General features: G+C 39.5%; 1 protein-coding gene across 3 annotated transcripts in view; it reads right to left on the bottom strand.

Annotated features, from left to right (window-relative positions):
- The window catches only part of EEA1 (early endosome antigen 1), a 243,198-nt gene that overhangs the window by 5,059 nt on the left and 212,735 nt on the right, over positions 1 to 25,404 (bottom strand). For all 3 annotated transcript variants that reach the window (XM_033951558.1, XM_033951559.1, XM_033951560.1), the window contains 5 exons: positions 22,756 to 22,887; positions 15,876 to 16,061; positions 14,462 to 14,700; positions 12,825 to 12,945; positions 842 to 940 (listed from right to left, as the gene is read on the bottom strand). In XM_033951558.1, coding sequence (XP_033807449.1) covers positions 842 to 940; positions 12,825 to 12,945; positions 14,462 to 14,700; positions 15,876 to 16,061; positions 22,756 to 22,887 — 777 coding nt within the window. The remainder of the gene's footprint in view (positions 1 to 841; positions 941 to 12,824; positions 12,946 to 14,461; positions 14,701 to 15,875; positions 16,062 to 22,755; positions 22,888 to 25,404) is intronic.

Genomic DNA, 25,404 nt, shown 5'->3' with positions numbered 1-25,404 from the left:
GGACACTATGGACATAGGAAGGGGGCCACGGAGAGACAGGCAGGCATTGCGCAACAGAGAAATACAGACAGGCAGGGGGCCAGGGAGACAGAGACAGAAAGAAAGACAGACATACATACAGGTGGCCAGAGAGAGACACAGACAGAAAGAATGACAGACAGACAGCATCCAAGAAGAGAGAGAGACAAAGAAAAAAAACAAACCATACAGACATCTACTCTAGCACCCGTTAATGTAACGGGCTTAAACACTAGTTGTTCCATAAATTCTGGTAAGCCATCCAGGTCTCAAGGCAGCACTATTCTTCTACCAGCATACTTGACAGCTGGGATGAGGTTTTTACTCATAAAGCACTATTTGATTAAACAAAATATTACAAGTTAATTTGTTGACTCATTTGTCCAGAGCAGTAGTTCCCAACCCTTTTCTAGGAGGTCCACCAGCCAGTCAGGTTTTCAGGATAGCCCCATTGAATATGCATGGGATAGATCTTCATGCCTGTCACCTCCATTATATGCAAATCTCTCTCATGCATATTCATTAAGGCTATCCCAAACACCTGAATAGCTGGTGGTCCTCCAGGATAGGGTTGGGAACCACGAGTCCAGAGATTAGTATTATAAAAGTTTTATAGGTCATTAAAACCTGAGGCAGGCTAGATGTCCTCCCATGAATATGAAAGAGGTGCATGTCTGTCCTCTCCATTATAATCAAACTTCTCTTAAGCATAATGGCCCTAGGACAGGTTTGAGTACCCCCCATGTTTACCCTCTTTTCTGTAAGGATCCTCTAGTCATCTAAGCTATCCGAGCCACATAAGTAATATATGTAGTATACAAACCTTTCTTACTGTCACAGAAAAGCCTTTACCACACTCCATACAATTCTGTACCTCATTGTCTTCAGCCCATTTTCTGTTCAGAGCCTGAGTGTGTTTAATCTGCACAAAATTAAGATAATTTAAACCATTTGCTTTTTACCCAGTCATATTCTTATTTAATATCTATTCACAAAGGATTTATCAGTCCTTGAATGAATAAAGGTGGCTGTATAATGAGTTGTTTTTAACTGTCTATACCAAATAATACATGAAGTTTAAAATTAAAGGTATACTATAAAACAATGAATTAAGTCTGTTATTGAGAGACACATGAGGGAAGCCACTGCTTGCTCTGGATCAGTAGCATGGCATATTGCTATTCCTTGGGTTTTGGCCAGGTACCAGTGACCCGGGTTAACCACCGAGAGAACGGACTACTGGGCTTGATGGACCATTGGTCTGACCCAGTAAAGCTATTCTTATGTTCTTAAGCGGAAGGAAAGATGTGCAGCATTAGCAACCAATCTTTTAGTCTGTACAACCCAACAATAGAGACCTTCTATTTTTACCCAGAGAAAAAGACAATGAAATAATTGATAACATTGTCACATGTGTGCTCGAGTATTCCCCTAATATCAATGGCATTACAAGGATCCTTCGACGCCATTGGGAAATAATGGAATTGCACCCAACTTTCAGCGACACTCATTTAAGGATGGCTTACTCCCACCAAAAGAACTTCAAGGAACTGTTAAGCCCATCCGATATCTTGGATTTACACTCAACCACTGCTCAGCCAGCAGGCCACTTTAAATGTGGAAATTGTTCGATTTGTACTGTCACACGGGAACTGAATGACTTTTTTATTCATCCAAGTACAGGTCAGATGTTCAAGTTAAAACACATTACCACATGCACTTCTACCTTTGTGGTCTACATCTTCATTTGCCCGTGTCCCATGATCTACGTGGGTCAAACTATTCGCCCCTTTAAAACACGGGCAACTGAACATAAAAGTTGCATCCGAAATAATAGACTGCAGGCCCCCATGGTTACCCACTGTTTAGAGCATAATCATGTATTCACGGACCTACAGTATTGTGTGATTGACCATATAGATGCAAGTTTTATGGATCGACAACAGCGATTGCTGAGGGCTGAAGAAATCTGGATCCATAGACTGAACAGTGAAGAACCGAATGGGTTAAATTCAAGACTCGAGTGGGGTATATTTCTTTAACTTGAATTCTATCGCCTCTCTCTCTCTCTCTCTCTTTTTTGTAAGTTCAGAAGTCCTTATTTTGGGATCACAGTCTTAAGTGCTGTTGTTTCTATGTGGCTTTTGAGTACTAAGTAAATAAGTCACTAAATAAATAAGTTACTTAGTTATGCATTTGGAATAGTTTTTATATTTGAAAAACAAGAAACATCTCAAAAATTAAGAGAAAGACAAAAAACAAAATAAAAAGTAAAAATTTAAAAATTAAAAATTAGAAATTAAATATTATGAAATAGACATGGACTTACAACAGAGTGGATACAAATAAAATGGCACTCGTGTAAGACTTTACAGTTTTTTGAACTTTGGCTTTCTATTCCGATTAGCAACGTAGTAACATTGAACTACTACGTGAAAGCAGCTAGATCAGCATTTTTACTGCACAACCACTTCCGGGTTTTGACGTCATCTCCCGGGAGCTTTTAACCCCGTACAGTTATGATGTGGCCATCTTTTTTGATCAGAGGAGGTATTTTTCACGTCCCGTTTAAAAGGTATGTCTAGGTGGCTTCTTTAAACTTGTGTGAAGTTGTACATAAGTCCAGTTTTGATATAATTTTCTTTTCTGGCTTTAGTTTGATCGGATTCTGTTACACCCTGAGGCAGCAAGTTGGTGAAACGCTGGCCATCGTCGGTGTACCGATCATAGATAAATTGAAAGTTTTTTTCATCTATCATTTGCAGAGACAGTCCTGCTTATAGTTTACACAATAGGGAGTGCAATGGAGGTTTTCTGCCAATGAGGTTACCAACCAACCACCTTTATCCACCATTGTGGTGGTGGGAGGGCATTTGTCTGAGGCTTTTTCCTCCGTTTTTGAAATATACACCCCTTTAAACTAAAGCAGCACTGCCTTCACTTATTTGTGACATCATTATTTCTTGTGAAAGTGTGGCACAGTACAACCCAACAATAATGACATGCCAACACAGCAACTGAGATTACAATCTATTCAAAATACTGCTCTATGAATAAAGATATATGAACACGTTACTCTGGCCTTAAAATCTTTTTCACTGGCTCCTTATTTCATTTAGAGCCAATTGATCTTTGGAGCATTAGAAGACTCAGGTCTCATCTTGAGAACATTTAACAGCCAAACTGAATTATGTTCAACCCTTCTGAGCCACTAAGGCTGCACAGCACCTTTAAGGGGATAATTACAAAAATCTATTTTATTTTTCTGTCTCCATCAGGTTGGTTAATAGCCACAACCCACAGGTGAGGATGCTAAAGAGGCAAGCTTTCAAATATAAGCTGAACTTTTTGGAACACAATTCTAAGGCAGTTTTATTCAAGAATTATCCTGTATGTCCTTGAAGAAAACTTGGCTGGTTACTTGTAGCAGGTGTTCTCTGCTGACATCAGGACATAAGTCATCACAAATGGGCGACATCCAACAGAGCTCAGCATAGGAAAGGTTTTCCTAGCTTTGCTAGACTGAAGTTCGATTTACACCATGCACTCGCAGCACTTCTCAAATTGCAACATCACATAGGACCACCTCCGTTTCTTATGGAGTTTGAATAAAATAGTGTGGGAGCTGTGTTCGTCCACTTTAAAAGTAATAAATAGAACAAAACAAAGAAAAGATGATTATACTTTTTTATTGTACTAACAATACATTTCTTATTAGCCTTCAAAGGCATGGCTTTCTTCAGATCAAAAATGAAGAAATGCTGAAAACTCGCCTGTTGCTCGATGTCCAACATGTCCATGCAGAGGAAACATGTTGTGCTCTGGCCCCATCACCCCATTATGAATAATGAATAATAATCACCCCATTATGAAAAATATAGCCAAGTTCGGAATACTTAGCTGCCTACAGTCTCTTCTGTAAAAATGTTGCCCTGATCATCAGAGGCTATTGAATGGTTGGTGACCATCACGTGCTGTAAGGTGGAAGAACCCAGAGATCGCTATTTAGGGTGCATTCTCATCGACCGGCAGCTGTAAGTAGAAAGAAGCCTCTGATACTGATTAAAAAAACAATAGGGGTTTTCAACATGTTGCATCTTTAACCATGCAGGGAATAATAGAACAAAGGGTATCTTCCTTTTAAGTGGTGTTGCGCATGATTCTGCAAACTACTTCCTTTTTGCTGCCAATTGTACTGAGAAGTCTTGGAAGCAAATAATTTGTGGTTTATATAGTGCAATGGTCCTTTCATGTGACTCACTCTCAGGATCTTGATTTTGTGAGTGTAGTTAAGCAATTCAAAAATAACCACTCTGGGACAAATAGCCAGGATGCCAAGGGCCCAAGCAATGCACTCCTTCAATGTGTAATGGGCCTGCTATCGAGGTCTCTAGAAACATCTGCAAATTTGCATCCAGTATTGTTTCTGGTATGCTCACCAGAAGTAAATTGCTTCATCTGGACCTATTCTTGAGGTCCTCTAGTTTAGATTCAAGCTGAGAGACTTGTGCCTTCAATGCAGTATGATCTTCATGCATCTGGCGATTCTGGTCCTCCAGGTCAGAGACCTGCTGTTGGTAGGTGTTAAAATCAGTTGTCATGCATCCCAAATATTCATCCACAGCATTTATTTTGTCAGAGATACATAGAAATTGTTCTTTTAAGGTGTCCTGAATCGCTGTTCTGATCTCTTCAGAAACCGACGAACAGCTTGCTGAAGGCAGGCCACCCAATTCAAGCTCTGCCATCTTTGTCTCAGCTCAACGAGGTCCCTCTCTTTTCATGAAACTTTTGTTGCCATGTCCTTATATGGAATTGTAAAACTAAGATAATACTGATCCAGGGTGTTTATTCTTGTATGGGGATCTTTCAATGCTCAATTAATGACCCACAGAAGGGGAGAAACTGAGGAGCTGAGGCCTGGGAGCTCACTTCATACACAGCCACTCAACAAGATGGCATCATGTCATCCTGGCTTAAACAACTTTTAATATTTGAGCTACTCTTTCCTGAGCAGTCCATCTATGAGTCCCGGCATTTCACTGGTGATCCTCCCACTTCAGTTGAGAAATAAGGAAAGCCAACCAGACTGATTGATAAACCAAACCTCTGGGGAACAGGGAAATAGAGCACATTTTGAAAAGTTGCCCATAAGCATGCCTCTCCTTCTTCAGACTCGAACTAGAGCAGTGTGGCCTTCTAAAGGAATAGTTAAAAATGTTATCTCCATCTGCTGACAGGCAAGGAGAGAAATTATTTTTCTGGATTGGCTGGGTTTTCTAAATATTAAATAGACAAAGCCATAACCACCATGGAAGCCAAACTGGCATCTTCAAAGATTACTTCTAAGGTGCTTTCTGTGGTGGCAGCTAGTTTCCCCCAAGGTTAAACAGACGAAGATGAGTGTCAGAGCCCATATTTGAAGAACATATACTGCCACTCTGGTTATACGTCCTAATGCAATATGCAATGATGCATAGGGTACATACAGTGCTGGTCAAATTATTATGGATTTTGGCAATACTGAGAGCTTACTGACAGTAAAATCAATGTAAACTAATCTAATCTAATGCTTAGTTTTGTATACCGAGACTTCAATCCAGGAAAGCTCAACTCGGTTTACAATGATTAAGTTAGGCCAATAAGAACATATAGAGAATTATCAAGAAAGATTAGTTTCCAAAATGTTTAGTAAACAGAATGGTTTTCAGAGACTTAAGAAAAAAGGGAAGGGAACCAGAACTTCTAAAGTGAAGTGGAAGGTTGTTCCAAAGTCGAGTAAACTTAAGACAGAGATTGACCAAGAGTCAAGGACAGCTTGAATTGTTGATCACCCCTTGCAAAAGAGAATCTATAAGAGGTCCAAGATAAAGGAACTAGGGGAGTAAAAATACCACAGAGGACTTTAAAAGTGACACAGGCGCATTTAAATTGGATTCTAAAATATACAGGGAGCCAGTGGAGATTATAAATCAGTGGGGTCACATGATCAAACTTGCATTTCCCGAAAATCGATCTAGCAGCTGTATTCTGGACCAATTGTAGTCTAGAAAGACAGGTTTTTGCAATAGTGAGGTAAAGGGCATTTTAATAGTCAAGGTGAGATAAAATAATCGACTAAACCAAGAAGGAAAAATGGTGTTTATGAAAAAGGTGTCTGATCTTCCTCAGCATGTGTAAGTTGAAAAAGCATTTCTTAATCACAGAGTTGAATTGATCCTTGAAGGAAAGTGAGGAGTCGAGGAGGACTCCAAGGATCTTAGCAGAAAACTCAATTTATAGGGAGGATCCAGAAGCCAGTACTACAGAACTAGGGAGACAATCCAATTTTGGGCAAAGCCACAGCAGTTTAATCTTAGACAAATTCAATTTCATCCGAATAGACTGGGCCCATATTAGAAGTTTCGAGATACAAAGGTTTACTTTAGGCACTAAATCAGTAGTATCTGGATCTATCTCTATCAGGATAAAAATGTCATCAGCATATGTGAATAACGTTTCACAAGTAGACAACTTAAAAATATTAAGAATGGTCATATAGAAGTTAAATAATATCGGTGAAAGCGAACAGCCTTGAGGAACTCCACAGGAAAGTTGCCATGAAGCAGATGTATTATCTTCAAGGTTCACTGAATAGTAACGACACAAAAGAAATCTAGAGAACCAGTCCAGGACTACTTGGTGGAGACCTATATCTGAAATCAACTGAAGAAGGATATCGTGGTGAACCACATCAAATGTTGCAGACAGATCAAATTGGAGTAAAATGGAATATTTATTTGGGGGTTGAATTTGCTGGATTTTAGAAAGGAGATCAATAGGGTTTCGGTACTAAAATTGGAACGGAATCCATGTTGAAATGGCTTGAGAAGGAAGAATTTATCTAGGTAATCAGTAAGTTGACTAGCTACAATTGATTCTAATATTTTTGTCAGTATAGGTATGTTAGCAATTGGGCGTTAATGAGAACAGACAGAAGGATCTAGGTCGTCTTTTTTTTTAAAGAGGTGAAAGTGTTATTTGGTCCATAGAATGTGAAAAATAACCCATTTCCAGAGAAAAATTAAGTAAAGTGGTCAACCATGTAGCAGCTTGAGGAGGTATATTAATGAATAAATAGGATGGAAAAGGATCCAGCAAGCATATACATTTACTCATCCTTTCACATAATCTGAGAATTTGAGATTCAGAAACTAAAGCAAATGAGTGCCAAAAGCAGTCAGTTAGAATTCCCTCTATAGAATTTTTGCAATAAACAAAAAGAAAATCAATTTCAGTTGTAGTAAAAGAATGTCTGATAAGAGATTTTATCTTGAAAAAAACAAGCTAAAGTTTTCACAGAGGGAGATGAAAGATGATCAGTTTTAGGTACGATATTGGTCAACGAGCGCCAAAGCTTGAAAAGAGTACTGCTTTGATTGGGACACTTAACTATTTTACAGCCATAATAAGATTTTCTTGCTTTCCTGAGTTCAAGATTATAAGATCTAAGTGCACTTCGCCAGATTGACTTATCCAAGTCGGAGTGGGATTTTTTCCATCTCTTTTCTAACTTTCTACAATTTTGTTTTAAGATACTGTGAGAGGGTAAGAACCATGGTACATTCTGAGCTTCAGTAATCTGTTTAGTAGTAACTGGAGCTAAAAAGTGGATTCTGTAAGAGAGTTCCATTTAGATCAGATTACGTCAGTAGAATCTTCCCTGGGAGAGCAAGGAAGAGTGGTTAAAACTTGGGACCAGAAAAGTTCTGGACAAATTTTTTTCCGAAAAGAAACAGTTTTTTTATTTGATGATTGTGTCAAGATAGGAGACAAAAGAAAGGAAGTGAAAATTTGCTAAGGAAATAATCTGTCCAGGGGACTGATTGCCAACGAACAGAATTGATAAAAGTCTGTTGAGGAGTGTGATCAAAGAAGCTAACAAGGTCTAAAGAGTAACCTTTTTCATGAGTAGAAGTAAAGGGAGCACATGTAAAACCTAATGATTGAAGAAAATTAACAAAATCAGAGGTGTCTCTGTCAGTAATGTCTTCTAAATGTAAGTCACCTATCATCAAAAGTCTATGAAATTTCACTATAGCATTCGCTATCATATCTAAAACTAAGGGGGAAGATCTATTCCAAGAAATAGGAGGTCTATAGAAAAGAAGAATGTCAAGCGGATAAGAAGAGCATTCATCTTTAACAGACGTTTAGCTGATGTTACAGCATGGAATGTCTGTTCTGGAAACAGGTGTGCTGCCTCAGAATGACAGTTGAGATGGAAGACTTTTCTTTTTTTCTTTTTTTTAATATTTTATTTATAAATTTTTCATTCTTACAATAATTTAATTGTACATAAAGCTTAAATTAATACATGAAAAATTATGATTACAAATAATTCATCTTATCATATAAAATATAACCCTCCCCTTTTTTAATTTCTTATTTCCACATAATATACATTCCCCTCCCCACGCTAATATAACTATTACTAATGTGCTATGAAATCTGATCATTGGAATAGCGGGTCAATGGTTCCCAAATTTTCTTAAAATTATGAATATTTCCCTGTTGTAATGCTATTGTTTTTTCCATTTTGTATATATGACAGACTGAATTCCACCAAAATGTATAGTTTAGTTTGGAATAATCCTTCCAATTTTGAGTTATTTGTTGCATGGCGACCCCTGTCAATATTAATAATAGTTTGTTATTGTTTGCTGAAATCGGACGCTGAGTTCTCATTGCTGTACCAAATAGTATAGTATCATATGAGAGTCCTACAGGATTTTCTAATAATTCATTAATTTGGGGCCAAATTAATTTCCAAAATGCATTTACACAGGGACAATAAAAAATTAAGTGATCTAACGTCCCAAAGATGGAAGACTTTTCATTGGCTATCCAGACCAGCTCAATTACATTTCAGCACAGATGGACAACTGCAGCAAATTATTATATACTAATTGTTTAGCCCGTTACATTAACGGGTGCTAGCAGCCCTTCTCCCTTACTTTTACCTCCTCCCTGTCCAGCAGCACCCCCATCCATTCCCTGCTCCCCCTATATAGCAGTAGCCCTTCTCCTTTTATCTCCCCCTGTTCAGCATCACCCCCCCATTTCCCGCTCCCCATATCCAGCAGTAGCTCTTCTCCTTTACTTCCTGCTCCCCCCCCCGTCTAGCAGTAGCCCTTCTCCCTTACTTGTATGTTCCCCACTGTCCATTAGGAACCCTTCTCCCTTATCTGTAAACCATGCAGCCTTACATTTTAGAAGTCCCCCACCCCATTCTGCCTAGCTCCCTTGCCAAATTTCAAAACTGCAGGCAGTGGCTGCTCCTCACCCGATCCCCGCTTACAGCGGCCCCGCACTCGCGGTCTGGTTGGCTCCCTTGTAGGAGCTTTTCACGGTGTTGTCTCTTCTTGGCCTTCTCTAAGGGCTGGCTCCCATGAAAATGTTGTGTTGCTGTTCGGGGCCGCAGCTTCTCTCCGGAGGCGCACCGGCATCGGAAGCCTTGTCTCTGACGTTGTGACGTCGGAGGGGTTTCCGACGCTGGTGCGGCTCTTTGGTGGGCTACCGCCTTCGGGGAGGCTTTGGATGCGGGGCCGGATGCGGGAGGAGCAGCCACCGTGGGGGGCTTTGGTGGGAGAGCCAGCCAGATGCATGGATCGAGCAGCCCGGGACCCGACCACCCTCAGAGGTGTCCTCTGAGCCCCGAGAAGAAACGCAGCGGGGCGACTTGTCCGGTCAGTAGAAGGGGCGGATTGACATCCTACTCGGGCCGCCGCGGCCGACATCCGACTCCAGGCCAGACCGTAAGCCGCGCATGCGCACTTCCTATGTGTCGCTACAGCTCACGGAAAACTGGCGCACACATAGGAAGTGCGCATGCGCGGCCTAGCGTTTTATTATATTAGATTATAGGATGATTAATACTACGGATTGAAACATCTCATTTTTGGGAGTTCTCAGTATTTATTAAATGCAAGGAATTTAACAAACCTTTTCTAGGCATTATCGAGTGTTTGTGTTGTATACCATTAATTTTTGAACATGGGAATATATTAATGGGTAAGAATTGTAATATCATCCAAAGAAGGGTCAGATTTGTGTTCTTCTGGAGGAAATCACTTTAACACACAAGGAAATTGCTTGGAAGCTGAACATCTCACCACAGTTTGTGAGTGCCTAACGAAAAAAGTTGGCAAGGGGTGAAACTTTGTTGCCAAGAAGAGTATCTCCCTATTATCTTAAACCCTTGTCCAGTGCCGGGAATGACATAATATTGGTCAACAGTTTGAATGGATTGAAGGGGAGAGAGATGGTTGAGCGAAGACTTGAGAGAAGTACATTGCAGTAGGTCTAAGCAAGAGGTGATTAGAGCATGGATAAGGGTTTTGGTAGTGTGCTCAGAGAGGAAAGATTGGATTTTTGTAATATTATATAGAGGAGGAAGTGACAGATTTTAGCGGTTTGTTGGATCTGAGCAGAGATGGATAGAGAGGAGTCAAAGATTACCTCGAGGTTGCAAGCTGACAAGACAGGGAGGAGGAGAATATTATACACAGAAATAGAGAACGGTGGGAGAGAGGAGGTGGGTTTAGGCAGAAAGATAAGGAATTCGGTTTTAGTCATATTCCGTTTGAGATGGCGGTAAGACATTCAAGCGGCAATGTCAGACAGGCAGGCTGAGATTTGGGCCTGAATTCCTGTAGAGATATCTGGTGTGGAGAGGTAAATCTGGGAGTCATCAACATAGAGGTGACATTGAAAATCATGGGCGATTCAGTGTACTGAGACAGCGGGTGTATATGGAGAAGAGGAGAGGGCCCAAGAAAGAGCCTTGAGGTACATCGATAAGACAGTGGGATGGCAGCGGAGGAAGATTTACCATAACATACACAAAATACAATGGGAAAGACAGGAAGAGAACAGAACCCATTTACCTTTCGTTCCCGTTTGTCATGGTTTTAAATGTGTCTGAATGTTATTGTTATTCCTGGTGATGCTTTGTCATCTTAAATTTGTATTTTAGCCAATGTATGTTTTTACACATTTGTACACCGCCTAGAAGGTTGATTGGGCAGTATAAGAAATTTTAAATAAACTTGAAACTTGAATCCTGGAATCCCAGCAAGGACAACGTATCGAGGAGTAGGTGGTGTCAACAGTATCAAAGGCAGCAAAAGGGTACAAAACTTAAATTTTCAAGGCACTTTGGGCAAGGAATTAACCTGCTCAACATGTATGCAACTATTTGGATGGATTTGGATAGGCAACCAGAATAGTCTAAAAATCCAAATCCGGAAGATGCTGAGAAGTTCGAATTCTTCCATATTGACAATTGTTAAGCCACAGGTTGTGAGTGAACATAGTAACATAGTAGATGACGGCAGATAAAGACCTGAATGGTCCATCCAGTCTGCCCAATCTGATTCATAGTGATTTTATACCTACTAGCCTAGATCCCTTGTGCTGAACTTTGGTTTAAGTTCTACTGAACCCTATGCATGCCAGCTCTTAGTCAAGAGTAGGAAAAGATTCCTGGCTGTCCATTAAAGCTACGGGCACCTCCTACTCAATTTTGTCACATTTTAAAGGGAATCCTTGGATATTCGATTTAAGAAATTTAGTTCATTTTGAGGGGGAGAGGCACCTTTAGAAGCTATAGAAGCTTATTTTTTCTTGTCTGCTGATGCTTGCTTGAAGAAGGAGAGGACTGTGAGTTTGAAACTGGGCCTACAGGAGTCTTCCCATTAGTCTGAAGGCAGCAAGAGGACACTGCAGGTGAGCTCCTAATACTGATGCCACACTTCTCAGTGAAGAAGGGGTAGAGCATCGGATAGCTCATGCCAACTGGCAGCCCCCATCGAACATTGGGTATTTCCCTTGCTTGTTCCCATTCTGAGACCGTCTGGAAACAGCAGTTCATCTCCCACAGCAGTGCCGAAACAGGGTCCCCTGGGGGGAGGGAGTAATGGATCCATTCTGTGGAGCCTTGAGGGCTCTGCTTTATTTTCTTTAACAATCCTGTGAAGATGATGTTCTTCTCTGTATTTTGTTTTTATATGAGAGAATATATTTGAAAAAAAAAATGCCTTTTTTGAAAAGGTCTGTTTTTTAAAAAATAGTGATATGAAAAAGAATATGTGAGAGAAGCGAGCTGTGATCTTACAGGAATGGCTAAAGAATAAATTGACAGGCAAGGGGAGGAGCCTCAGAAGGCGGGAGTCCCTACACATGCCCAGTAAACCAAAAGCTGTGAGCACCGACACACAAGATCAGTCTAGGGACTTCACCAACAAGTGTGCCTGCTTATCACCTGCTTGTCTCCAGAGAAAGTCAGTGATAAAGGCACATGGTGGATGGACAAGTATTGACAAACATGTTTTGCTGTTAAAACGTTACACTTTTCTGAATTTTGAGATGAAATGTCCAAGTCATTTTCAATTAAAACAACTTATGTTATAAAATCCATAACAATGTGGCCAGCACTGTAGAAAAGTTAAATGGCTTCCTGGGTTCTAAAATCACCATTCAGTCTCTCTGCACAAGGGTCAGGACTCTCAGCACAACCAGGGCTATAATAAAATAGAATACTGCCCTTCAGCTTGTCCAGGCTCTAGTAAGCAGACAAGCTGCAACAAGGGGCTCTTCTTAAAACTGGTATAAGTTTTATAAACATTTACAGACAGGCAACTGGAGAGAAGCAACACATGATTATAAAAAAGATTAGTTTATACTCAACACTCTAGACCTGCATAATTATCTCACATAATTGTCTCACTGTGCAAAACACAGTGGACAGCAATGCAATATTTTACCTGAAGCGACTGATTCTCTCTTCCTAATTCCTGCATTGCTGCAGTAGTATCATCTAATTTTCTCCGCAATTCTACAACTTTGGCTTGAAGCTTTTCAATTTCTCCTTCACTTTTAAGACATCTGAATATGAAACAAATGGATCCAAAGTTATATAGTGTTGCAGAATTATAAACCAATATATATATTTTTTTCTAATTTTCTTTTCCCAGTATCTGGTTGCACTTCCTTCTGTCTGTGCTCTTAACTCTGTTTCCAGGACCTTCTTATGCATTTGATGTACTTCTCTCCTTCACTTTCTGCCCTACATCCACCTTTGGCATCAACTTTTAATACTAAACTCTTCAATTTTTCTACTGCCTTCTCAATTCTATCTACTTTTTCATGTCTTCCCAATATGCACCAAATCCTCCCTCTCTCTGCCCTTCCCATCCATCCATGTGTACCAACTCCTCTCTCTTCCTTCTTCCCTATTCCCATTTTTTCTTAAAGCATTTTCCATCTCTCTTCCCTTCCCCACCTCTCCCATCTCTGAGCAGCATCTCCTCCCTCTCTCCTCTGGTGGTCTAACATCTTTCTCCTCTCCTTCCCACAGTCTGACATTGGTCTCCCCTCTTTTCCTTCCCTCCTCCCCCTTTGTGGTCTAGCATGTCTGTCCTTCTCTTCCCCTTCTCCCTTACCTCTCTCTCCTTCTTCCCTTCCCTAGTCTGGCATTTCTCTTTCCTTCCCTCCCTCCCCAGTAGTCCATCTCTCTTTTTTCCCCCTTTTTGTGATCTGGTATGTTTCTCCTCTCCTTCCCTTCCTTCTTCTTCACTATCCTAGTCTGGAATCTCTCTCTGTCTTCCTACCCTTCCCTGGCATCCTTCCCCTTTAATAGTCCATCTATCTCCTTCCCTTTCCTTCTTCTTGTGGTCTGGTATTTCTTCTCTCTCTCTCTCTCTCTTCCCCACTCCTCCCTACCATGGTCTGGAATAACCCCTCCACCCCACCAAAGGTCTGGCATCTCTTTCTTTTTTTCTCTTCCCCTATAACAACTCCTCCTCCCACCTTGGCCTCCCCTGCATGCCTCCCCTCCATGGGATCCCTTACGGCAGCAGTTTTTTTCACTCTTCGGGCCTAAGGCACTATGAGTGAAAAACCCACTGCCTTCACCAGCCCGGAAGCTTTCCCTCTGTACTGCTTCATACCTATGTGAGGACAGGAAGCAGTGGCAGAGGGAAAACTTCCATGTCGCCGAAAGCAGCAGATTTACGTCACTCAAGCTTTCTGGCAGCCTGAAGAGAGATAAAGCAGCTGCAGCAATGAATCCTGGGGGGTGGGGGAGGGGTTAGAGGAGATGGAATCCCGGACTGCAGCGCAAGCTGCCAAAAAGGTCTCTGGGGGCTGGCACTGGCTTGCGGGCCTTGCAATGAAGGCCACTGCAATAAATGATAACTGTCATCTGAAATTATGCTAGTGTCTTTCTCCAGATGCCAGGGTTGCAAGGCTTATCCTCTCACATCTGCCTTGTTTCTAAATATTTCCACCTTTCTTTGCTGCACAATGGGAAGGAAACAGTTGTCCTGGAAACCAACTGCAGAAAATTCTACCCAAACACAGTGCAATTCTTCATACCCAAGTAAAAGTAAACCCGTTTTACCTCTCTAACAGTGCTCTCCTCTCGTCCTGATTATTCTGTACTGTTGCTTCCAATACTGCAATCTCCCCTCGTAAATCATCTGTCTGTTTCTCCAGCTCACTGACCCTGCGCTGGCTGCTCTGCCACTCCTTTTTCAGGGTGCCCAGATTTTCATTCAAAGCAGTAATCTGCATGGCGAGCTTGGCCTCTGCTTCCTCGTGACTTTTCTTTAGTTTTTCTCTTTCTTTTACCGCTGCACTCTAGAAGAAAAATGGAACAAAATGCATATGTTTGAAAGATAAGTCAGAAAGTCAACAGAAAGCTCTGGTGCATCAACCCCCAAAACCAAGATCCTACCTCTGGTAGATTTTCAAATTGTTTCCTGTGTAATGGAAACACTAAAAGATTATATAAAATTAAATTTTACTACCTATGTATTTACACTATCTTTTTTACCACTGCTCTTTGTTTTTAGTTACTTTAAGAAGGGTGGGGGGTGGGGATGTATATTTTTGTTCTAAATGATATGATTAAGAATTTCAAGTGTTATATTGAAAGTTTAATGGATATTTTATTGTACACTTGTTTAAGATTTAAAATGAATAAAGAATTTAAAACTAAAACCACTGCTCTTTGTGCATATCAGAATCTGATTTGGCGTTTATGCATTCTAAGAGCATCTTGCTGACACTTTTATTGGACTACTTCTAATTGACAAATGCTTCATTTCCACAAAGAGCAGAGGATATTAAATAAAACAATGAAACTGAAGCCTTGACTTATCTGGAAATGCAACAAAAAGTATTTTATTTCCACTGAAGGTGAAGCTTTTACAATATTTATAGCTGAGGCACCTGGTGTAGGGCAGGGCTCTCAACCAATCCTCAGGACATACTCGGCCAGTCCCGTTTTGAACATATTTACAGTACCCTGTAACAAATAATGACTTCGGGCATCTTTGCTATTCCTTCTCTGCAACCCCATACACCAAAACTGCAGAGTATTTTGTCAATGAAAGGAAGGGAACAGGGTTCACTGAATTCATTTCAGATTATTTGTCAGGACAATATGGGTGAGGGGTGTTCTAATTTAACAATATCTAAGTGGGTTTAACAGCTGCTGATAGAGACCTTTAATAATCTTTTATAATCGGAACTTGATTTTCACTACTTTAATCAGGCAAGCTACATATTCTATTCACAGATTATTAAAATTACTTCCAGTCTCATAGGATGACTACAAAAAAAAAACAAAAAAAAAACCCCGATCCATGTAGAAAAGAAATTCTGTAACGGTGAATATATTCAAAACTTTTTACTAAATTGAATGTTTACCGGAACAATGAGGTACACATGATCTTCCTAGGAACTTTTTCTACACCTACAGTTGTAGTGTTCAAGAACCAGTTGTACCAGTAATGTGTGTATAAACTTACCAGTTTAGCCTCATTATCAGCACATTCTTTCAGCCATTTTTCTTCTTCCTTTTTCATGTCATCTTTGATAAGAAGTTGTTTACTCTTTTCCTGGTCCAGAGCTGAACTCACGTCATCTACTTTTCCTTGTAGTTCTAGTTTTTGCTGAATTAGCAACTGTTTGGCATCTTTAAAATTGATTAGCTTCTGTTTAAATGCAAAGGTTGAAAAACAATAGTCACATACTACAGAATGTTGGCCATTGCACCTTCTAGATCAGTGGTCTCAAATTCGCGTCCCACCAGGTATTATTTTGAGGCCCTCGGCATGTTTATCAGTTTCTTGATCATATGTCTCTTTTAGCTATAAATTACAATATTATTATTAAGACTTAGCCAAAAGGAAAGATTTATAAAATATAAAGAGTTTTACCTCATGCAAAATTGTCATTTCTTTAATAAGACATTAACTATTTTTTCTGTGGCCCTCCAAGTACATACAAATCGAAAATGTGGCCCTGCAAAGGGTTTGAGTTTGAGACCACTGCTCTAGATCAAGGTATGGGTATATATTATGTGACAAACTATTATGAGCTAGATTTACTAGAAGGTGCACATTAAACACACTAACATATGTTCCATTGTATGCATTTGGAACTATTCACTAACACACAATAATGGCATTAGCATGTGTTAACAGTACTGTATTTTGGTAAATCTAGCCCTACGTATATTAGATGGAAATCAATTGTTTCCTCATTAACATTTATCAACCAGTAGATGTATCCCTTCTTTACTAGGCACATCATGGAAACAAAAACCAAACTAAACTGGCATCCATCTACAGAAAGGATCAGGTAATGATTCACAATAGAAAATGACATAGGGTCCTTGCCCCTGCACCATTCCTATAAGCTCTGCCTTAACTGAACAAGCCTCGAACACTTATGATTTTAAAGTGTTTGACACTTCTGCAGGTGAGGACAGAGTTTTCAGGAATGGGGCAGGACAGGAAAAGAACTCACTGGGATGGGATGGGAAAATGAGTTCCCACAGGGACAGGGAAAAATTTGTCCCCTTGTCATTCTCTAATTCACAGAGCTCTCTTTAAGAACTTCCTAAGTGGTACATGACCAAAAGGGAGTCAACCAGCTTTTGGACAGGTTGACCATCCAGCCCAGGGAACGCAGGAACTCCACAATCCAAGACGTAACCCGGGAACTCTCCTGAAATGACTTGGTGCAAATCAACTAGTTGTCATGATAGGGGTGAACCAGAATGCCCTCCTTGCACAAGGCCACTGCCATCACCACCACAATTTTTATGAAGGTCCGTGGTCAGACCAAAGGGAAGCACACAAAACTGATAATGCTCTCCCAAAATTGCAAAGCGAAGGAATCGTTGATGGAAGGCTCAAATCAGGACATGCAGGTAGGCCTCCATCAGGTCGAAAAAAGTCAGACATTCTCCAGGCTGATCCCTTATAGACGCTTCACACCACTCCAATAGACCACTTAACCTACAATAGGTCTATTGGTTAAGTGGTCTATTGGAGTGGCGTGAAGCTTCTATAAGGGATCAGTGGCCTTGAAAAAAAAAACTTTCGGATGAAACATGTCGGCACCACTATCTCTGAAAGGAAGACCACATTAAAGCTAAGTACTATATACTAAGTACTATATAATACTATGAACTAAAAATTATTTAAAAGTAACATTGAGAATATTTAATAAGCATTTATATAAAAAAATATAAATATATGATCCAGTGAGGAAGTAGTACGTAAAGCCTGGGACAATGATAATTTTTGAGTCCCAGGTGGTACTTCTGAGGATCATAGAAGAAGGTTATTGATGAGGTCAATTCATGGAGAATATTAAATTAACATGCGCTCTACTTAATACTCAAAGCATCTTATAGCTCTAAAAGTTCTCAGAATGCTGTATTAAAAAAATACTTCCCTGGACAGACAACTCGTTTTATTTACTATCATTAACTTGCATTTCTTTCCCCATTTTTTCCTTTTGTATCATATGTTTTGTCAAATCAGTTGTATTTATTTGGTTTGTTTCCCCTTGATACCTGTAATTTACTATTTTATTGCTTTGTATATCGCTTAGAATTTTGAATAAAAGATTAATCAAATCCATAATAAACTTGAAACTTGAACACAACTCTTCTGAAATACAGATTTTTTTAACCAAATTATGTCATATATGGTATCAGCGAGAAAAGAAATGTCTAATTTCAATAACTATATCCCAGAACCCACAGACTGGCTGTTTCTTTTAGAGCCTCTGTGCTGTTACCTGCCTGCTACATTATCTATAAAATATTTCTCATGGGGTCTATGTAGCTTTGTAATTCTTGCAGACTAGACTTCTATGAGTTATTACTGCCAAAGACAGAAAAACAAGCACTGCTGGCCAGGATAAACATAAAAGGAAAGAAAAACAAAAACAATTAGGATTAAGGAAATCAAATGTGGAGGGGCCCTATGATCCCCTCTTCTTTTCAACCTCTACATCAAACCATTACTTGACATAGCCCTACAATACCAAATCAAAACCCACTCATTCGCTGACGACATTCAACTACACCTACCACTAGGAGCAAATCGTGACTCCCAGACCTCAACCCTGCACAACTGCTTATCCGAAATTAAACATTGGAAGAAATTTCAACTGAACGACTCCAAGACTGAACTACTATGGATTAGGAAAGAAAAAAATGCTCCTATACCCACCCTTCCCTAACCTGGGAATCAACTACCTTGATAACAAAAGACAAAGTACGGAGCCTAGGAATTACTTTCGACTCAAACCTATCTATCACTCTCCAAACACTTCTCACAAGTAGTCTCTTCAATCTTCAAGTTCAATTTATTTAATATAGTGCAAATATAAAACCAAGGGTAAATCTAAGCGGTTTACAATAAAAGTTTAACATAATATAAAAATTAAATAGGGTAGGGAACATAAAATACAGTTAAACAATCAAACCAGCTCCGAAAGATAAGAAACTACTTTGTGGAACAAGATTTCGCCTAACTACTCTATGTCTTTGTCCTTACACGCCTGGATTACTGCAATGCTTTATTCAACTGTCTTACAGCAAAAAACACTAAACTACAGCAAGTTCAAAATGCAGCAATAAGATTACTGTAAAGCTCATGACCCAGTCTCTCCAGCATTGATATCAGTCCACTAGCTGCCCATAACCAAACACTGCATTTTCAAAGGCCTAGTGTTGGCATATAAATCCCTCTTCAACATGACACCCAAATACTTCTCCCAAGACAAACTTCCTCTCCCAAAGAGAATGCTATGCTCCCAAGATGAAATGCATCTATATACACCATCAGGATACTCTCTCCAACTTCAGACAGCTTGGAAACGATCCTATTCCCATTTCTTACCAAACTTCTGGAGCAGCCTACTTCCTCATATCAGAGCCCTTAAAGGACTTCTTAACTTTAGAAAAGCTGTAAAAACCTACCTTTTTGCCTAGTCACTCCCTCAATCCTTCACCAGCATCAGTAAGTAATCCTATATGAAGATATATTGCAACAGACTGTATGTAAACCCTATATTATAACACTGTGAATGTAAACTATAACCTGTTCTGAACTCTCTGAGGACAGGATATAAATCTAAATAAATTTAGACCTTGCCATTTGCCTTCCTCACTTTTTAATACAGTCATTTTCCATCCTGTCTCAACATAACTCCAACCAAAGAAAGACTTATTTTTAAATTGTAAGCTGCTCTGATTTATTGAAGGGTGGTATATCATGCCCAAAGAAATTAAGCTAAACTTCTTTACATTGCTGCACATACAAAAGATGCTGCTGCTAAGCTAAGCTCTCAAGTGGTTTGGAACAAACCAAACTTTCACACACCGCTATAAAAATGGAGAATTTCTAAAGAAAATCCTCAGGGCTTCCACATCAGAAACTGCTCCACTCCCCCCCCCCCCCCCCCAAACACATCTGAAAAGACCCAGCGCTGGTTCAGGCCTCCTGCAGAAGACTGATGGACCCAAATGATGGTAATACTTGAAGTCACTGTGCCTCTCAAGTAATCCATATTACATTTGGTCATTTCAATCATCAAAACTTCTCTGCTAATGTCATCTTAAATGTAAAACTTATGAAGAAACTGTCTGTAGAATTCTGGATCCACTACGAATTACAACCCAAAATGGAGGAAATACAAAACTTCCCAAACAAATGGGCAAAGTTCAGCAAAGAAGTGTTAGATCAAATAGCACCGTTCCAAACATACAAAAAGAAAGGAAGGGAACTAAATGAATGGTTTGACTCTGAATTACTAACTCTAAAACAGGAACTGAGAAAACTAGAAAGAACCTGGCAAAAAAACAAAGAAGAAGACAAAATACACTGGAAACAAAAGATGAAAAACTACAAAAATCTGATTAGAGAAAAGCGAATAATACACTACGCACAAAAAATAGGGACACCCAAAACAAATAGCAAAGATCTGTTCAAACTGGTAAACAAATTAACTGACACCGCCCAAATCATGCTACAGGATAATGAATGTATGCCCTCGGCAGAAACCCTTGCCACCTTTTTCAACAATAAAATCTTAGACTAACTAAACTAAACTAAACCTTAGGTTTGTATACCGCATCATCTCTACATTCGCAAAGCTCGACACGGTTAACAAGGGTTAGGGTAGAAAGGAACTCCAGTGAAGGGAAAAGACAAAATGAAGAGAAAATTTAGGACAGAGTAACCAGAGAGCGGAAGAGTTACATTTTTGAAAATATCCAGGTTTTTAGATGTTTACGGAAGAGTTGGAGGGAGTTCAGATTCCTAAGAGGGGAGGTAAGGTTGTTCCAGAGCTCAGTGATTCTGAAAGGGAGGGAAGAACCTAGTTTTTCTACAAGTGAAACGCCTTTTAGAGAGGGAAGGAAAGTTTCAGTTTTTGGGTAGCTCGACTTCCAATTAGAACCCCACGTAAAAGAAACCAGAGTAGACATGCTCTGGAACCATTTTGAACCTCCAACCTGGCACCAATTTCTAACCCTATTCAATAAATATACTAAATCAAACTGCCTACTGGCCGTATGTCCTTCCAAAATCTTGAAAGCAGCTACACTAGACTTTAAAAAAGGATTTATTTAACTGGATAACAACCACTCTCACTGAAGGAACATTCCACGAGGAAATGGGACATATACTAATCACACTCATCCCAAAAGACCAAAAAAACTCTCTAGCCCTGAAAACCAACTACAGACCGATAGCAAGCATCCCCTTATTCACCAAACTACTCGAAGGACTAGTCAACTTAGAACTAGTGGACTTTCTAGACAAATTTAACATACTCAATGAACACCAATCAGGATTCAGAAAGGGTTTTAGCACTGCGACAGTCCTTGCCTCGATCCTTAATCACCTATATGGCTTATTCAATAAAGGAATAAGTGCTCTGATCTTACAACTAGACTTCAGCAGGGCTTTTGATCTTGTTGATCACGATATAATGCTACGCTGCCTAGATGGAATAGGAATTACAAGAAGAGTAAGGAACTGGATACAGGGTTTCCTAACAAAGAGATCATACCGGGTGATTAGTGGTGGGATGTACTCAAACACCTGGAAAAACCCCTCGGGAGTATCACAAGGTTCACCACTATCACCCAAACTATTCAACATCTCCATATCATCCTTAGGTCACTTCCTGGAAAAGCTAAACCTACTACATATATGCAGATGACATTTCCATTTTAATCCCAGTGAACAGCATAACAAACGAGACCTCAGAATACATTTCTCATATTATGACCGAAATAGAACAGTGGACAATAAATTTAAAACTGAAACTAAACACAGAAAAAACAAAAGTCTTCCTTGCAAGCCCAACAGACAAAATTACCAAAACGTTACGTGTAAAAGATCGCGACTACCCGATTACCAAAACAATAAAAATATTGGGAGTCACATTAGACACACATTTGACAATGGTTGAACACATGATCATAGTGGTAAAAAATAACTTTGACCCATTATCATTTAGAAACTAGTGCAATCGCTAGTGCTTTCTACACTGGACTATTACAATATCGTTTATAAGGGTATACCCCAAAAAACAATGAGGAAACTTAGAATTGTTCAAAACACAGCAGTCTGTTTGATATTTGGATTAAAAAAAAGCGACCATGTTAGCCCCTACTACAAACTGCTTCACTGGCTGCCAATGGAGGCGCGAATAATATTCAAGTTCTCTTGCATATGTTTCAAGCTGGTTTGGGGACTAGCTCCTACCTACCTTCTACCTCACTTCATACTATACAGCCCTACAAAACAAACCAGAAACAGCAATCTATTTGCATACCCAAGCATTACCAGCTGCAAATACAAAACCTTCCTGGATAGAACTTTTATGTTCCAAGCAAACAAACAACACTGGTTAGACAACTACATTAATGGAGCAAGACTGACCTATGACACCTTTAGAAAAGCCATAAAAACTGCCTTATTCGACAGAAATATCACCTAAAAAGTATCTACACAAAACACTAAATCAATTTCTAATATTTCAAACATGTCCACTCCTGCGTTTAAGACAAAACTTTATTCTACATGCTGTATTTCTCTTATCTCTGCATATTGTAATTCGCTGACTGTCCAGCTCTCTTCAATGTAAACTATCTGTACATTGTATTTTGCTGCCTTTTTTAAGATTCTGCATGCTGTATTTCTCTTTTTAAGATTCTGCATGCTGTATTTCTCTTTTTAAGATTCTGCATGCTGTATTTCTCTTAGCTCTGCATATTGTAACTCGCTGACTGTCCAGCTCTCTTCAATGTAAACCGCCTAGAAGTCTCACGACTATGGCGGTTTAGAAGAATAAAGTTATTATTATTATTACCTTTTCATAATCTTGTTTCAAGGTTTTAAGATCTTCGCTCTGCTTATTGAAGTTTTCTTCAAGCTTGGTTTTCACTTCTTGCAGCTCTGCTGCTTTTGCTTTTTCACTGGACAATTCTTTTTCTAATGATGTCTACAATAAAATTAAATTAAAAGTATTTTGGAGTTAAAAATAAATATTTACAGCTAAGTGACTCAATAGTCCATATATTGCACAAGAAAAAATGATAGAATTCAGTGAAAGTATTTTGAATATGTGAACATCTTTCTGCCATTGATCGCAGGCAAGTCACAGTCTTCACTTTGACTGCAAGCTCTTTAAAGGCAGGAACATACTGTACTAGAACACTACAGCTCCTTGTGGCTCTGGGCAAGTCACTTTGACTGGAACCACACAGAAAAAGCAGTGATATTATATCAAGTTCCATCTTCTTTACCTTTCACTTTTACTTATCCCCACTGTACAGCATTGCATATGCCAAGTAGTACTATAAAAATGATAATTATCGCTGTAGTATTGTTACATGGTTACACACATATCATTATGGCCACATCTCCCACTATTTTAAGGACTAGCATGGCGCTTCAGTTGCAAGTGCCGCACGTTAGGGTAAAGAGCTTGGGTTCAATTCTCGGGCAAGACTACTCCCTGGGTCAATAAACCCTGAAGGTACTACAGAGGTACTGTTCACCACCCCCACAAGTTGGTCTTCCTGAACTGTAAAACACTAATCAGATTTGCCCATATTATCCAGGTACATAAAGAACTGCAGTTTGCAATCCCTGGTCAAACGACTGTTGTTGTAACAGTGTGTTGCAGTAAGGAAGGAATGAGTGTGGAGGGTCAAATCCTTGTAAATGAAAAGTTCACAGTACATAGTCCAATTTTGCTAGAAATCCATAGGGGAAAAAACCCAAATCACCACTTTCAGCAAAGAAGTGGATTTAAATTCTAGATTCATTATTTTAACTTAGAGAGTATTAATATTCCTTATGTTACAAATTTTGACAAAGATAACTGGCTACAAAAGTATTTGCTTTCCTGTTTAAATGTGAGTGGTGAATGAATATTGGGATAGTTATTTCATAAATATTGTATTTCAAAATGTCATCTTTGCAGCTTTATGTGGAATTTATGATTTATTAATTGATAGCTGTGGACAACCTACAAGCAACTACTTACAGTCATGGCCAAAAGTTTGTGACCACCAGTTTTCAACTGTGTCACAATGAGTTCTTGATTGCTAGTAATAATTTTTTAAGGTACTTCATAAGCAGAAAACCTGCGAGGGAATCCACGGGACCGTTGGATCATCAAGGAGCAAAAGGGGCACTCTGGAAGGATAAGGCCATAGCGATAAGACTGAATGAATTCTTTGCTTCGGTCTTTACAGAAGATGTACGAGATCTAGCCGAGATAGTAAAAAAGGAACTCGACTTAATGTATCTCTTCAGATATATGCACAATCTCTGAGATCTACCTGAATCAGAAATGCTTTTCAAGGGTGATGATGCGGAAGAACTGAAAGAAATCTCATGAATCTGGACAGGATGGTATAATTGCTGATCTGCTGTTAATGATATGCAACCTGTCACTAACATTGTCCATAATACCTGAAGATTGGAGGGTAGCCAATGTTGTGCTGATTTTTAAAAAGAGTTACAGGGGTGATCTAAGAAATTACAGACTGAAAAGCCTGACTTCAATGTCAGAAAAAAGTGTAAACTATTATAAAAAATAAAACTATGGAACATTAAACTATGGTTTAGTGTCAAGCATGGGTTCAGCCAATGGAGGTCTTCCCTTACCAATTTTCATATCTTTGAAGATGTAAACACACATGTGGGTAAAGGTGAGTCGGTTGATTCCTCATGAGAGACTCCTGAGAAAATCAGAGTCATGACATAGGAGGCAACATTCTGTTGTGGATTAAGAACATAAGAATAGCTTTACTGGGTCAGACCAAAGGTCCATCAAGCCCAGTAGCCCGTTCTCATGGTGGCCAATTTAGGTCACTAGTACCTGGCCAAAACCCAAGGAGTAGTAATATTCCATGCTACCGGTACAGGGCAAGTAATGGCTTTCCCCATGTGTTTCTCAATAACAGACTATGGACTTTTCCTCCAGGAACTTGTCCAAACCTTTCTTAAAACCAGCTATACTATCCGCTCTTACCACTACTTGCCCTGGCTCAGCAGATTAGGGATTGGTTATCGGACAGAAAACAGAAGGTAGCGTTAAATGGCCATTTTTCGCATGGAGAAGGGTGAATAGTGGAGTACCACAGGGATTTGTACTGAGACTGGTACTATTTAACATATTTATAAATGATCTTGAAATTGGAACAAGTGAGGTAATTAAATCTGCAGTTGACACAAAACTATTCAAAGTTGTCAAAAATGTGAGGACTGTGAAAAATTGCAGGAAGACCTTAGGAAACTGGAAGGCTGGGCATCTAAATAGCAGATGAAATTTAATGTGGAAAAATACAAAGTGATGCACATTGGGAAGAATAATCCAAATCACAGTTACCTTATGCTAAAGACCACCTTAGAGGTCAACACTCAAAAAAAAGATCTGGAAACATAGCTGCTTTGCTAAATATCTTAAAGTATGGGGTGCCATGATTGACTACTGTGAATCTCTCTA

This window comes from Geotrypetes seraphini, chromosome 7 (genome assembly GCF_902459505.1).
Source record: "Geotrypetes seraphini chromosome 7, aGeoSer1.1, whole genome shotgun sequence".
Classification (NCBI taxonomy): domain Eukaryota; kingdom Metazoa; phylum Chordata; class Amphibia; order Gymnophiona; family Dermophiidae; genus Geotrypetes; species Geotrypetes seraphini.
This window is presented reverse-complemented; position numbering and strand designations above follow the sequence as displayed.